Below are 13,253 nucleotides of genomic sequence, written 5' to 3' on the forward strand. Positions count from 1 at the left end.
TTTACTCTGGGCAACAACTCCAACCCACTGGTAGTGGCTGCTTGAAGTGTGTTCAGCAGGATTCTGAAGCCCTATCCAAGCCAATCGGGGAAAGGATGCAATGATCAAATTGTGATGTCTGCTAATGAGAGGGTAATAATAACGCAACATCTATCTGCCACCCCACCCTTATCTCCCAGCTTTAGAGAGAGAATCCCAAGGGAAGGAACTATTGCTAGCATAGGGATCCAGCAATGCTGGATGTGGAGCAGCCCAGGAAGGGCTTGTTCCCTGGTAGCTCAATGTTCCTGGCTCAGAGGGAACCCTGACAAGGTTGGTAGTGAAGACAGGGAGTCAATCTGGGGCCTAGGCACAGGCTCTGGAGGGAGATTTCCTTTTGCTGTGCAGTCATATCCAGTGGACTTTAGAAATCCTACAGTTTAGAAATTCTAAATCCCCAGTACCTTGTTGTGTTGGATAACTGCATTCATTCTTCCATAAAGGAGAAGTACTGGAAAGAGCAATGGGCTGGGAGTCAGAGACCTGGGTTCAAAGTCTGTCTCTCTGAGCTTGGGTTTCCTCATGCGAAAAAAATGTGGGAGTGTTAGAAATGCCCGCCTTGCTTATCACCCAGCATTATTCTGCAGCCTAAATGAGATAAGATAGGGGAAAGTGATTTGGAAACCGTATGCCCTTCTACAAGCTGCAGGATTGTTATCAAGGACTCTCTCTGAACTCAAATGGGTGAGTCTTCTCACCGTGTATGTTTTTGGTGTTTTTTTTTTATAGGTACTTCAAGAAGGACAAGGCAGTTTGGTACTTTCCCAGGCAACTATGTAAAGCCTTTGTATCTATAAGAAGACTGAAAACCACAGAGATGATTTTTATTGGAGGATGAAGCATAATTCATGAATTTGTCTCTTTATTTAAACATTGAGTCAGTAGGAAAACTAATGCAGTGGATAAAGAAAGAAGCAAAAGAGAGGACAGAGAAGTGTTGCATTTAAAACCTGAGCCTGTCTAAGCTTACTGCGTGTATCAGACAGGGCTGAACCACGCAGAAAAGGAATGAGGCAAGTTGCTATTTACTCAGCTGCTTCTGGGAGCCACTCCAGCCCTGCCCTCTTCCCCCCAACCCCCACCCCACCCCAGCTTGAGTAATCTGACCTGCAGCATGGTCCAGGAGCAGTTAGGCCAGAAATGCGTCTTGCTGCTTCAGGCTTGACCGGCTTTGGCTCAAAAGGGTCGTTTAGCCTGCAGGAGCCCTCGGAGCACCAGGCAGATCCCCAGCCATCCTCCAAGGCTCCACACAGACTCCCCCAGTCGCCCCGGAGCCTGCCGGTCCCCTAGTGCTGTGAGAGACCAGTCAGGGCTGCCAAGGCGATCCCTAAACAGTGGTGGAGACCCCGAACTACCCAAGGCCAAGTCCCTCACTGGAGGTAGGTGGGGAAATGGAGGTCAAAGTAGGCGCCCAGTGCATTCAGCCTGCATGCAGCTTTGCCATTGACGCCCCCAGTGTTCAGCCAGAAAAGCACACAAGGTTTGCCCCTGGAGCAGTGTGGCCAGGCAGATAGTTAAATTTGTATTTCCAGGTGATTGATTAAGTCAAGAAGCCCTGTAGCTTTTGAGGTCCCTTGCACTGGCTCCTTCCCCATATCACTGGCTGTTATGAACGGTCACCTTGAGGGCAGCACAGTTGCATTTAGCAGAATGCCATTGCTACTCTTTCTTTTCTGGATTGTTTTAGGCCAGGACGGTTTGGGGTTGATAGGCCTGTTCTCACAGAGAGCCAAGGATGGTGTTCAGTGACTCATGTAACGTACACCCGTGTACACTGGATGCCAGGGGCCACTGATGAGCAAGGCACGCTCCAAGCCTTAGAAGAGGGTCACCGTGTCTCCATTTTCATTCCCCATGGGAGTCCAAGGACTACCCCAAAAGTAGGAACCCAGGGTTATGAATCCTGACTCACCCTGTGAGGCTTCTCTTTAGAGCAGACGGTGCAGAGGCAGTGGCCCTAAGAGTGAGGCCGTGATTCTGCCACTCCCAGGAGGCTGGTCTTCTGTGGGGAACAGAGCCAAGGACAGAGGCGCCTGGGGTGTTCAGTCACAACTTTATCCAATTCAAGGATGCTTATCGGCCACTCTGTTAGACACCTTGGAGAGATAAAGATAGAAATGACTCATTCCCTGCCTGCTGGGAACTCAGAGGTTGTTGGAGAGACAGACACACAAAAATACTAAATCAAGAGAGACTGTGATAAGTGCTAAGAAGGGTGTGAGAGAGGAAGAGATGAATTTTCCCTGAAGGGACCCTAGAAAGCATTGTCATATTTCTGTCTCCATTAGCTCACTTTGAACTAGGATGCTGGAAGAACCTTTGTCTGAGGGTGGTTTATGGCTGGAAATACTTGGAACTGTTTCCAGGGTCTTCAAACTCTCATCCTGCCCACAAATACACATCCAAGGTCACAAACAGGAGTAGCAGTTCCAGGTTGATAGGGTGTGTACAGGAACCCTGACTCTTTGCATATAGCTCAGAATTGGCCTAGGACCCATGTCCCAGAGTTTGTATAAGCACGCAAAGTTTGTCTTCAGTGCCTCAGCTTCTCTCTCCACTACTCATGACCTCCATCAGCTGCCCACCCCCATCAGAGAGCCACAGTACCCTCCCTCCCTGTCCTTCAAAGCCTGCTCTCAGGAAAGCAACTGCCACTGACTCCTTCACAGTAAAGTATAAATGACTGATAAGAGGAAGGTGTTATTTCTTCCCAGAAACACTGGCTTTTAACTAGAACAGAGCAGAGCCTTAATCCCAAGGGGAAAAGGCTGTGGAACTAATGGTGGAGGTGGGGCTGGGGCTATAGGTGAGGGGGGATGAGCTTCCTGGGTAGAAAGGGACTTATTGATATTCCTTAAGTAAGACTCAGTGCTTTGGAAGGTCCACCTCACCATCCAAGGGCACTCTGTTTCTGTCTCTCCTCCCCCTCCGAATATAGTTTCCCCCTCCGAATACAGTTCAAGTGCACATCCACATGCATTTCACACAGCAGCATCACCCATTTTGGAATGTATATTGGCTAATGTGTTTCCTGGTCTTTCTTAGATGCAAACCATTCATAACACGATCTTATCTGTTTTTTGAGGGGTGCTTATTGATTAAGTAGGTAAGTTTGAACACCTCTTTAAATACAGCTAGAAAATAAACCAATTTGTAAAGCCACATTTGCATATGATGCCAGCCTCATGACTTTGTATATCTCCAGAATCCCAGGTATGCCTCACCAATTTGCCCATCTTTAATAAACTCATCTGTTAAAATTTGCATCAAACTTCAGCTTCCCACATATGACACAACAAGGAACAAAGGGTTCCAATTGCCCCTTTGTCTTCAGACATTTAGTAATACAAAATACCTATTTTTATGCTGAGATATTTATACAGGTTTATTAATCGCAAGTGCAACTAACTGGCGGCATGCCCTGCAACACATTTTGATAGATTAGCCATGCTTCTGGGTAAAGGCAAGCCCCACACTACTTAACTTTTGCAGTCTTTCTGGGATCAGTAAGAGAAAAAAAATCACATGCTTAAGAAGTGGGACTGTAAATATGTATATTTAACTTTGTATAGTCCATGTACCTACTTTGTATAGAAAAATAATTTTAAAAATTTGAACCGAAGGGGGAGTAAAATAAGGAAGTCATGAAGTTTTTTTGCATATTTAAATGAAGGAATTCCAAAATAACTTACCTGCAGATTTTTAGCACAAAAATAGCCCTTGTAAAGTGTTATAATTTTAAATAATCATTCTTTCTGGGAGAGAAGGTAACTGTTATCTCAATTATAGTGGTTTTTCTTATTTTGTTTTTGATTTTTTTTTTTTTTTGCAGTCCTATTTATCTGCAGTAGTATTAAGGCCTATTGCTAGAATAGGTTACTACAAAAAATATTATATTCTGAAAGAAAAATAACTGACATTATATATAACCAATTAAAGTATTGCCATTTAAATTACACACCAAGAGCATGTACTACGCAGACACAGATATTTCTGTTCATCTATTTTTCTTTATGCAGTGGATCGATCTGACAAATAGATGTTGAATTACTACATTGGCTGTACATGTTATTTAATAAACTTCATTCAGAATTGCGTGGCATATGTTTGTTCTTACCATTGTTTCTTTCCTTCCCTTTCAAGTTTCTCAAATGAGACTTATATTCACCTCTTCAATGGTGCACCCTCTCCTTTTCCATTCTTACTTACATCTGGCTTCCCCCTCACTCCTTGAGGACACCACTTACTCTATTCTCAATAGGCTAACTCCGTGACACTCTGAATTGATTAATGTTGACCATTTCACCATTCTTTCTAAAATGTTTGTATTTGTTCTGATTACAAGAATAATGGCACATGTCTTTAAAAGCAAAAGTGACCATTATAAAATATGTATAATGGGTCTCGATTTACTCCACAAGACATGGGTACAGAAAATGAGACAGCACTTAGTTTTTCTAAACAAGTTAAGTTAAATCTGGCTACGAGTCTAATCTTGCTGCAGTGGGTGAAAATGCACTCTGTCCTTGTGTTCACTCCCAAACCAAGTGTGTCAAGGCTGTGGCACTAGGCATCCAGCCTCCTCTGGCATCTCCATTTGGGGTGGGGCCTGCTACAGCAGCATGGGTCTGTCCCATAGTAGAAAATCCCAAAACTCCCACCCTGCCTCTTCTGATGCTGTCCTTCGCCCTTCAACTCAAAGCACCCATTTGCACTGCTACCCCTTTGGGGTGACTCGGTGGAATCTCCTTTGCTTAAGCCTTCAACAGTCCTGGGAGAAGGGTCATCTTCCAGGGGTCCGACAGCCTTGATACCAGGCCCTGAGTCACAAGCACTACTTCTGCCTTCCATCCCGTCCTACAAATCTATCAGCTCTACCTTCAAAATACCTTTAGAACCCAACCACTTCTATCACCATAGTCCAAGCCATTTTCTCACCTGGGTCATTGCAGTCACTTTCCAACTGGTCTCCCTGCTTCCACCCTTGCCCCCTCTACCTTAATCTGAACAGAGCAACCAGAGTGATCCCTCTAGCGGCTACTCCTCTCCCTCGGAGTGGTGCAATGGCCTTGAGTCCAAAGGACACTGCCCTGCCTCCTCTCTCACCTCTGCCTTTCTCATTGTTCCTTCCCGCCACACAGTCCTTCCGGCCTCACACTCATTAAGCACGCTTCAGCTTTAGGGTCTTACTACGCTGTCCCCTGGGCCTGGAAGACCCTGCCCCCAGAGCTGCATGGCGTCCTTCCTTCCTTTAGGTCTTTCTGTTGCCCTCTCAGGGAGGCTTTCTCTGACCACTTTATATGTAATAGGATCCTACGGTCTCCACCCCAGCATTCTATCCCCTGCTCTTTTCCTCTGTGCTTCTCCAAACACTCATCACCATCTGATTATTTGTTTTCACAATCAATTGTATAAAGTCCACGAGGGTAAGGATTCTGTCTTGCTGTTACATGCCGAGCACTGAGAAGAGTGCCCAACTAGTTGGCACTCAGCCAACTAGTTTGAGCAAACAAATGAGTAAATAAATAAATGAATTAAATTAAGCAATGAACCTCTCCAGACCAGAGATCCTAGAACTCAGAAAACTGACACTAATTGTGAAAGCAGTGAACCATCATCATGTCACTTTCTTACAGCAGCAAAAATAACAGAAATTAATCTCTTTAAATATTCTGGGCTCTTACAAACATAGAAAGTGAAAGTTCTCTGTAATTAAAGTCACCTCCCCACAGAGATCACCTAACTAACTATCCAACGTATGATCCTCCAAGCTTTTCGCTTTGCGCATACAAAACACATCTCTGAACAAATGCTTTAGACAGCCTTACATGTTTTCCCTGTTAACAATAGAACTTGGACATGTTTCCATAATTTACTTAACCACCCCCCTATTGGTGATGCAACAATTTGAGGTTATTGCCAGCTTTTTACCACAACAAACAATGCAGCATTGAGTAGAATTATTGGCTCAAAGAGCAGGAACATTTCAAACGTTAAAGAAATATTGCCTTCCCAAAAATTGCACCAGTTTACACTCCTACCAAATGTGTGTGTTTCCCCACCACCCAGCTGTCTACTTCCATGAAAGGCTCTTCCTTGGTTTGCCCACCTTTTCTGGCCAGCAGCTTCTCAGTCCCCTTTCTAGATCTTCACCACATCTCAGCCCTCTGTTATTTTCTCTCCACACGTGCTCCTTCAGGAAGCAGACTCCCCACGACATAATTTGGCCCAAAGAGTCAATTGTCTGATGGCTCCTTTCATTGATAAGTAGTGGAAAACTAACATACTTGCTGGTATTGAGTCACATCCCTGGGAAGAAAGGAGCTGGAACTAGCCTCAGGCAGGAGTGAATCCAGAGACTCAAACTTTCTCTGTATTTGTCTTATTCTTGGCTCTGTTGGTCTTGTTTGGCTACATTTTCCCCTCCTGAATGCAGTAATAGGAACTACAGCTGCAGGCAGCGCCAGCCTCACTCTTCCAGTTCTCTAACTCTAGACCAGGCAAAAGGGCCTTCCTGTGACTTCCCTGAAAACAATTCCAGACCCTGGCAGGCCCGACATGGATATTTAGTGTTCCTTGACTCATCACTTGGGTTAAAGGGACTGGAGTGTGATTGCCAGGCCCACCAGAACATCATGGAATGGGGACAGGAGAAGGCCAGGCGAGGGGGTGGACTGCTATAAGAAGGCAGCTGGAGAGAGAACTCAATGGTCCAAACTGGACTTTAGGCATTATTGTGACAAACTTTGGAAAATGGGACACCATTTTCCTGTCCCAGGACAAACTTCAGTGTAGCTGAATGTTGGCTCTCTATGCAGAAGCTCTGCTAACCAAGGTCTTGAGAAGGACACAGCGTAGGAGGACGTCCATCCAGAGGAGGGGGCTGATATGACCAAGGGGACATAGCACAACTGTATCACACACTAAAAGTGTGATTCTTCTGAAAAGGAACAAAGATTGGTGTCTCAAAAGTCATGAAGTGTTTGGGTGAGTTGTATGTGGGTGTACTGGACAAGTCTTAGCATGTCAAACCTATCTCAGGGATACTTAGCGGAGGCCTATTAGGACAAACGAAAGAAGTTACTACTTGATAACAGGTAATTTGTGGAATGTATTAGGCAAGAAGGTGGTTCAGATCGAAAATATTTATATAGGATGGATAAACCACAAGGTCCTACTGTAGTATATCACAGGTAACTTATATTCAATATCCTGGGATAAACCATAATGGAAAAGAATATTTTTTAAAAAAAAGCACGTCTCTATGTGTATGACTGATCACTTTGGTCCACAGCAGATTGGCACAACATTGTAAATCAACTCTACTTTAACAAAAAACAATTTTTTTAAAAGAGGATATTTAAAGAAAATTTAAGATGAACCCACAGATATAAAAGCCCTGATGAGATAATATGAATGACCACGTAACACTTTAGTTTATGAGGTCTCTCCTGGAGAACAACTACTCTGTTCTTCCAGCCCCCTCACTCTGGCATCATCAGAGGCAAAATACTGGGTAGACTGAGTCTCTCTGGCCCCTTCTGGCTTACTCATTTTTTTTTTTTTTTTTAAATATGTCATTGCCTTTTTAAAATTTATTTATTTATTTATTTATTTATGGCTGTGTTGGGTCTTCGTTTCTGTGCGAGGGCTTTCTCTAGTTGCGGCAAGTGGGGGCCACTCTTCATCGCGGTGCGCGGGCCTCTCATTATCGCGGCCTCTCTTGTTGTGGAGCACAGACTCCAGACGCGCAGGCTCAGTAATTGTGGCTCACGGGCCTAGTTGCTCCGCAGCATGTGGGATCTTCCCAGACCAGGGCTCGAACCCGTGTCCCCTGCATTGGCAGGTGGATTCTCAACCACTGCGCCACCAGGGAAGCCCTGGCTTACTCATTTTTAAAGTGACTTCTGACAAACTCACATGAAACTGCAAAAGAGGTAGATCTGAGAATCATCTTCAAAATAGCATATATCATGTAGATTGATGAGAGCTTATATTATCAAGGTCAATGGATCTCAAAGTATGGTCCGTGGACCCCTAGGAGTACCTAATCCCTCTCAGGAGATTCATAATGTAAACTATTTTCATAATAATGTTAAGACACTTGTGGTAGCCAGCTTCCAAGAACGCCTTCAGTGATCCTCACCTCCAGGTATTCACACCCTTGTGTGGTCCCCTTCTGCATTCTATCAGCGTTGTGTGACCAATAGAATATGGCAGAAGAGATGGTATGTCAATAACAAGTCTAGGCCATAAAAGCCATTGTGGCTTCTGTCTTTTGTTTGAACTACACTTTAGAAATAAGTAAGTCCTAGTTGTTATGTTGGATAAATGTGCTAATTCATCCAAAAGGAGGCATTAAAATGAACAATGGGCTGTGACATTTTGCACAGAACTAGAACAAATTATCCTAAAATTTATATGGAACCCATAAAGGACCCAGAATTGCCAAAGTGATCCTGAGGAAAAAGAACAAAGCAGGAGGCACAAACCTCCCAGACTTCAGACAATACTACAAAGCTACAGTAATGAAAACAGTGTGGTATTGGCACAAAAACAGACATGTGGGTCAATGGAACAGAATAGAGAGCCCAGAAATAAACCCACACACCTATAGTCAATTAATCTTTGACAAAGGAGGCAAGAATATACAGTGGAGAAAAAAGAGTCTCTTCAGCAAGTGGTGTTGGGAAAGTTGGATAGCTGCATGAAAATCAGTGAAGTTAGAACACACCTCTCACCATACACAAAAATAAACTCAAAATGGCTTAAGCACTTAAACATAAGACATGACACCATAAAACTCCTAGAAGAGAACATAGGCAAAACATTCTGACATAAATTGTAGCAATGTTTTCTTAGGTCAGTCTCTGAAGTCAACAGAAATAAAAGTGAAAATAAACAAATGGGACATAATCAAACTTATAAGCTTTTACACAGCAAAGGAAGCCATAAACAAAAAGAAGACTTACGAACTTCGAGAAAATATTTTGAATGATGCAACTGACAAGGGCTTAATTTCCAAAATATACAAACAGCTCACACAACTCAATAACAAAAAAAAAAAACCAACCACTCAATCAAAAAATGGACAGAAGACCTAAATAGACATTTCTCCAAAGAAGATATACAGACGGTCAATAGGCACACAGAAAGATGTTCAATATCATTAATTATTAGAGAAATGCAAATCAAAACTACAATGAGGTACCACCTCACTCTGGTCAGAATGGCCATCATTAAAAATTCTACAAATAACAAATGCTGGAGAGGATGTGGAGCAAAGGAAACCCTCCTACACTGTTGGTAGGAATGTAAGTTGGTGCAGCCACTATGGAAAACAGTATGGAGGTTCCTCAGAAAACTAAAAATAGAATTACCATATGATCCAGCAATCCCACTCCTGGGCATATATCCAAACAAAACTATAATTCAAAAAGATACATGCACCCCTACATTCATAGCAGCACTATTCACAATAGCCAAGACATGGAAACAACCTCAATGTCCATCAACAGATGAATGGATAAAGAAGATGTGGTACATACAATGGAATACTACTCAGCCATAAAAAAGAACAAAATAATGTCATTTGCAGCAACACAGAAGCAACTAGAGATGATCATACTAGGTGAAGTAAATCAGAAAGAGAAAGACAAATACCACAATACTGCATACGAGGAATCTAAAATATGACACAAATGAACCTATCTAGAAAACAGAAACAGACTCACAGGCATAGAGAACTGACTTGTGGTTGCCAGGAGGGAGAGGGGTGGAAGAGGGATGGACTGGGAGTTTGGGATTAGCAGAGGCAAGCTATCATATACAGAATGGACAAACAACGAGGTTCTACTGTATAGCACAGGGAACTATATTCAATATCCTGTAATAAACCATTGTCAACTGAAAAAAAATGCACAACCTAGAAGTTGAGAGTTATATTTTAGTTGGTGGATTTTCTGAGGACTTCAAGCCCAGGAGACAGGACTCTCAGATAACTCTGAGGGACTGCTCCAAAGAGGCAAGCGGGGAGCCAGGATATATAGGGTTTTGGCATCAAAGACCAGGTAGTCGGAACATCAAAAGATTATTGTTAATTAAAGAAAACCAGACATCTCAAGTTAATGAAATTAGTGCTTTTCTACGTGTGGGAAGATGCAGAGTCTGGGCTTTCTGAAATCATTCCTTTGATGTGCTCCTCAGCTTTCTGGGGCCAGTATCCTGTGCTTTCTCATCCTGAGTCTCCTCAGGGTGCACCCTTGGGGGAGTGGCTGCAGCAGCTGACTGCTTGTTGACCAGCATTCTGTTTCCATCCTGAGTTCCCTCTGGGCTCACCGTCAAGGGCGGCTGTAATATGTTGGCTTGATAGCTGCAACATCCTTTGTTTACTGATATGTCAGGCAACATTTCTCCTTCACAGTCATAAATTTGACCAAGGTTTGGGAGACATTTCATGACCAATTTTTTGTCCCACATTGCTAGGAAGCTTATTCCTAGATCAGGCAAAGATTCTGTTGATATGCCACTCGAGGTGCTAATTTTGGGTCTGGCCCTGTTGACAATTTAAAATTCTCTGGATCTGTCTTACTAGTCTATTATGATCCAGAAAATGTTTTCCTTTGTTGCTTCTTCCCATACCTAGAATTACACTATTACAATTATTCTATGTAGAGTTTTAAGTGTGATCTATTTACTCAAGATGTTTAGCCATCATCAATTCTGTTGGAGACAATGATCTTATAAAATAGACAGGATATAAGTAATAGAACCAGTAACATTAATAAAGTCATAGTGCAGCAGAGAGAGACACACACAAAGCATAAACAATTTGGAAACAAAGAACAAAACAATGATTAGTATAACTAGTTGTAATCCGGTTGCAATAAACCATCAAGTCCACAGGAGAGCCAGCTGGAGAAGCCAAATTTTGGAATGATAAGGTAGAGAGGAAAAAAGTATACTGTTGTAAACAAAGATAAAACATTTTATCAACTTGTTGTAGGTCATAGCATGAGGTAAGATTTTTCTGGAAAACAAAGATTAAAAGCCAGTATAGGAATTCCCTGGCAATCCAGTGGTTAGGACTCCAAGCTCTCACTGCCGAGGGCCCAGGGTTCAGTCCCTGGTTGGGGAACTAAGATCCTATAAGCTGCGTGGAGCAGCCAAAAAAAAAAACAAAAGTGCTGGAGAGGGTGTGAAGAAAAGAGAAGCCTCCTACACTGTTGGTGGGAATGTAAGTTGGTACAGCCACTGCGGAAAACAGTATGGAGGTTCCTCAGAAAACTAAAAATAGAATTACCATATGATCCAGCAATCCCACTCCTGGGTATATATCTAGACAAAACTATAATTCAAAAAGATATTACATGCACCCCTATGTTCACAGCAGCACTATTCACAATAGCCAAGACATGGAAACAACCTAAATGTCCATCAACATATGAATGGATAAAGAAGATGTGGTACATATATACAATGAAATACTACTCAGCCATAAAAAGAACAAAATAATGCCATTTGCAGCAACATGGATGCAACTAGAGATTATCATACTAAGTGAAGTAAATCAGAAAGAGAAAGACAAATACCATATGATATCACTTATATGTGGAATCTAAAAAGTATGACAAAAATGAACCTATCTATGAAACAGAAACAGAATCAGGGACATAGAGAACGGACTGGTGGTTGCCAAGGGGGAGTGGGGTGGGAGAGGGTTGGATTGGAAGTTTGGGATTAGCAGATGTAAACTGGTATATATAGAATGGCTAAACAACAAGATCGTACTGTATAGCACAGGGAACTATATTCAATATCTTGTGATAAACCATAATGGAAAAGAATATGAAAAAGAATGTGTGTGTGTATATATATATATCTATATATATATATGTCTGAGTCACTTTGCTGTACAGTAGTAATTAACACAACATTGTAATTCAACTATACTTCAATAAAAAATTTTAAAAAGATTTAAAAAAAGAGATGTAACCATATTATATAAAGCCCATCTATAAATTCTTACAAACTTTATCTCAATCCTATCAACTTTTATACCCTTAACTTTAGTTTTCATTAGGATAGGACCCAAACAACAAGTTTTGATCTTACAGGAGGTATCCTAGAAATTTTTCTTTCTTTTGTTTCCCTGTCCATTTACTCTATTTTTTTTTTTTTTTTTTTTTTTTAAACATCTTTATTGAAGTATAATTGCTTTACAATGGTGTGCTAGCTTCTGCTTTACAACAAAGTGAATCAGTTACACATATACATATGTTGCCATATCTCTTCCCTCTTGCATCTCCCTCCCTCCCACCCTCCCTATCCCACCCCTCTAGGTGGTCACAAAGCACCGAGCTGATCTCCCTGTGCTATGCGGCTGCTTCCCACTAGTTATCTATTTTACATTTGGTAGTGTATATATGTCCATGACACTCTCTCACCCTGTCACATCTCACCCCTCCCCCTCCCCATAGCCTCAAGTCCATTCTCTAGTAGGTCTGTGTCTTTATTCCCATCTTGCCACTAGGTTCTTCATGACCTCTTTTTTTTTTTTTTTTTTTTTCCCCTTAGATTCCATATATATGTGTTAGCATACTGTATTTGTTTTTCTCTTTCTGACTTACTTCACTCTGTATGACAGACTCTAACTCCATCCACCTCATTACAAACACCTCCATTTCATTTCTTTTTATGGCTGAGTAATATTCCATTGTATATATGTGCCACATCTTCTTTATCCATTCATCCGATGATGGACACCTAGGTTGCTTCCATGTCCTGGCTATTGTAAACAGAGCTGCAATGAATATTTTGGTACATGACTCTTTCTGAATTATGGTTTTCTCAGGGTATATGCCCAGTAGTGGGATTGCTGGGTCATATGGTAGTTCTATTTTTAGTTTTTTAAGGAACCTCCATACTGTTCTCCATAGTGGCTGTATCAATTTACATTCCCACCAACAGTGCAAGAGTGTTCCCTTTTCTCCACACCCTCTCCAGCATTTATTGTTTCTAGATTTTTTGATGATGGCCATTCTGACCGGTGTGAGATGATACCTCATTGTAGTTTTGATTTGCATTTCTCTAATGATTAATGATGTTGAGCATTCTTTCATGTGTCTGTTGGCAATCTGTATCTCTTCTTTGGAGAAATGTCTATTTAGGTCTTCTGCCCATTTTTGGATTGGGTTGTTTGTTTTTTTGTTATT

General features: G+C 42.0%; 1 protein-coding gene across 6 annotated transcripts in view; it reads left to right on the top strand.

The window, feature by feature from the left end:
* The window catches only part of SORBS1 (sorbin and SH3 domain containing 1), a 246,539-nt gene extending 242,398 nt beyond the window's left edge, over positions 1–4,141 (top strand). For all 6 annotated transcript variants that reach the window (XM_061169987.1, XM_061170051.1, XM_061170177.1 and 3 more), the window contains one exon: positions 769–4,141. In XM_061169987.1, the coding sequence (XP_061025970.1) occupies positions 769–836 (68 nt within the window). In that variant the 3' untranslated portion in view covers positions 837–4,141. The remainder of the gene's footprint in view (positions 1–768) is intronic.
* Positions 4,142–13,253: the final 9,112 nt, after the last annotated feature.

The sequence above is a fragment of the Eubalaena glacialis genome, chromosome 1 (genome assembly GCF_028564815.1).
Source record: "Eubalaena glacialis isolate mEubGla1 chromosome 1, mEubGla1.1.hap2.+ XY, whole genome shotgun sequence".
Lineage (NCBI taxonomy): Eukaryota > Metazoa > Chordata > Mammalia > Artiodactyla > Balaenidae > Eubalaena > Eubalaena glacialis.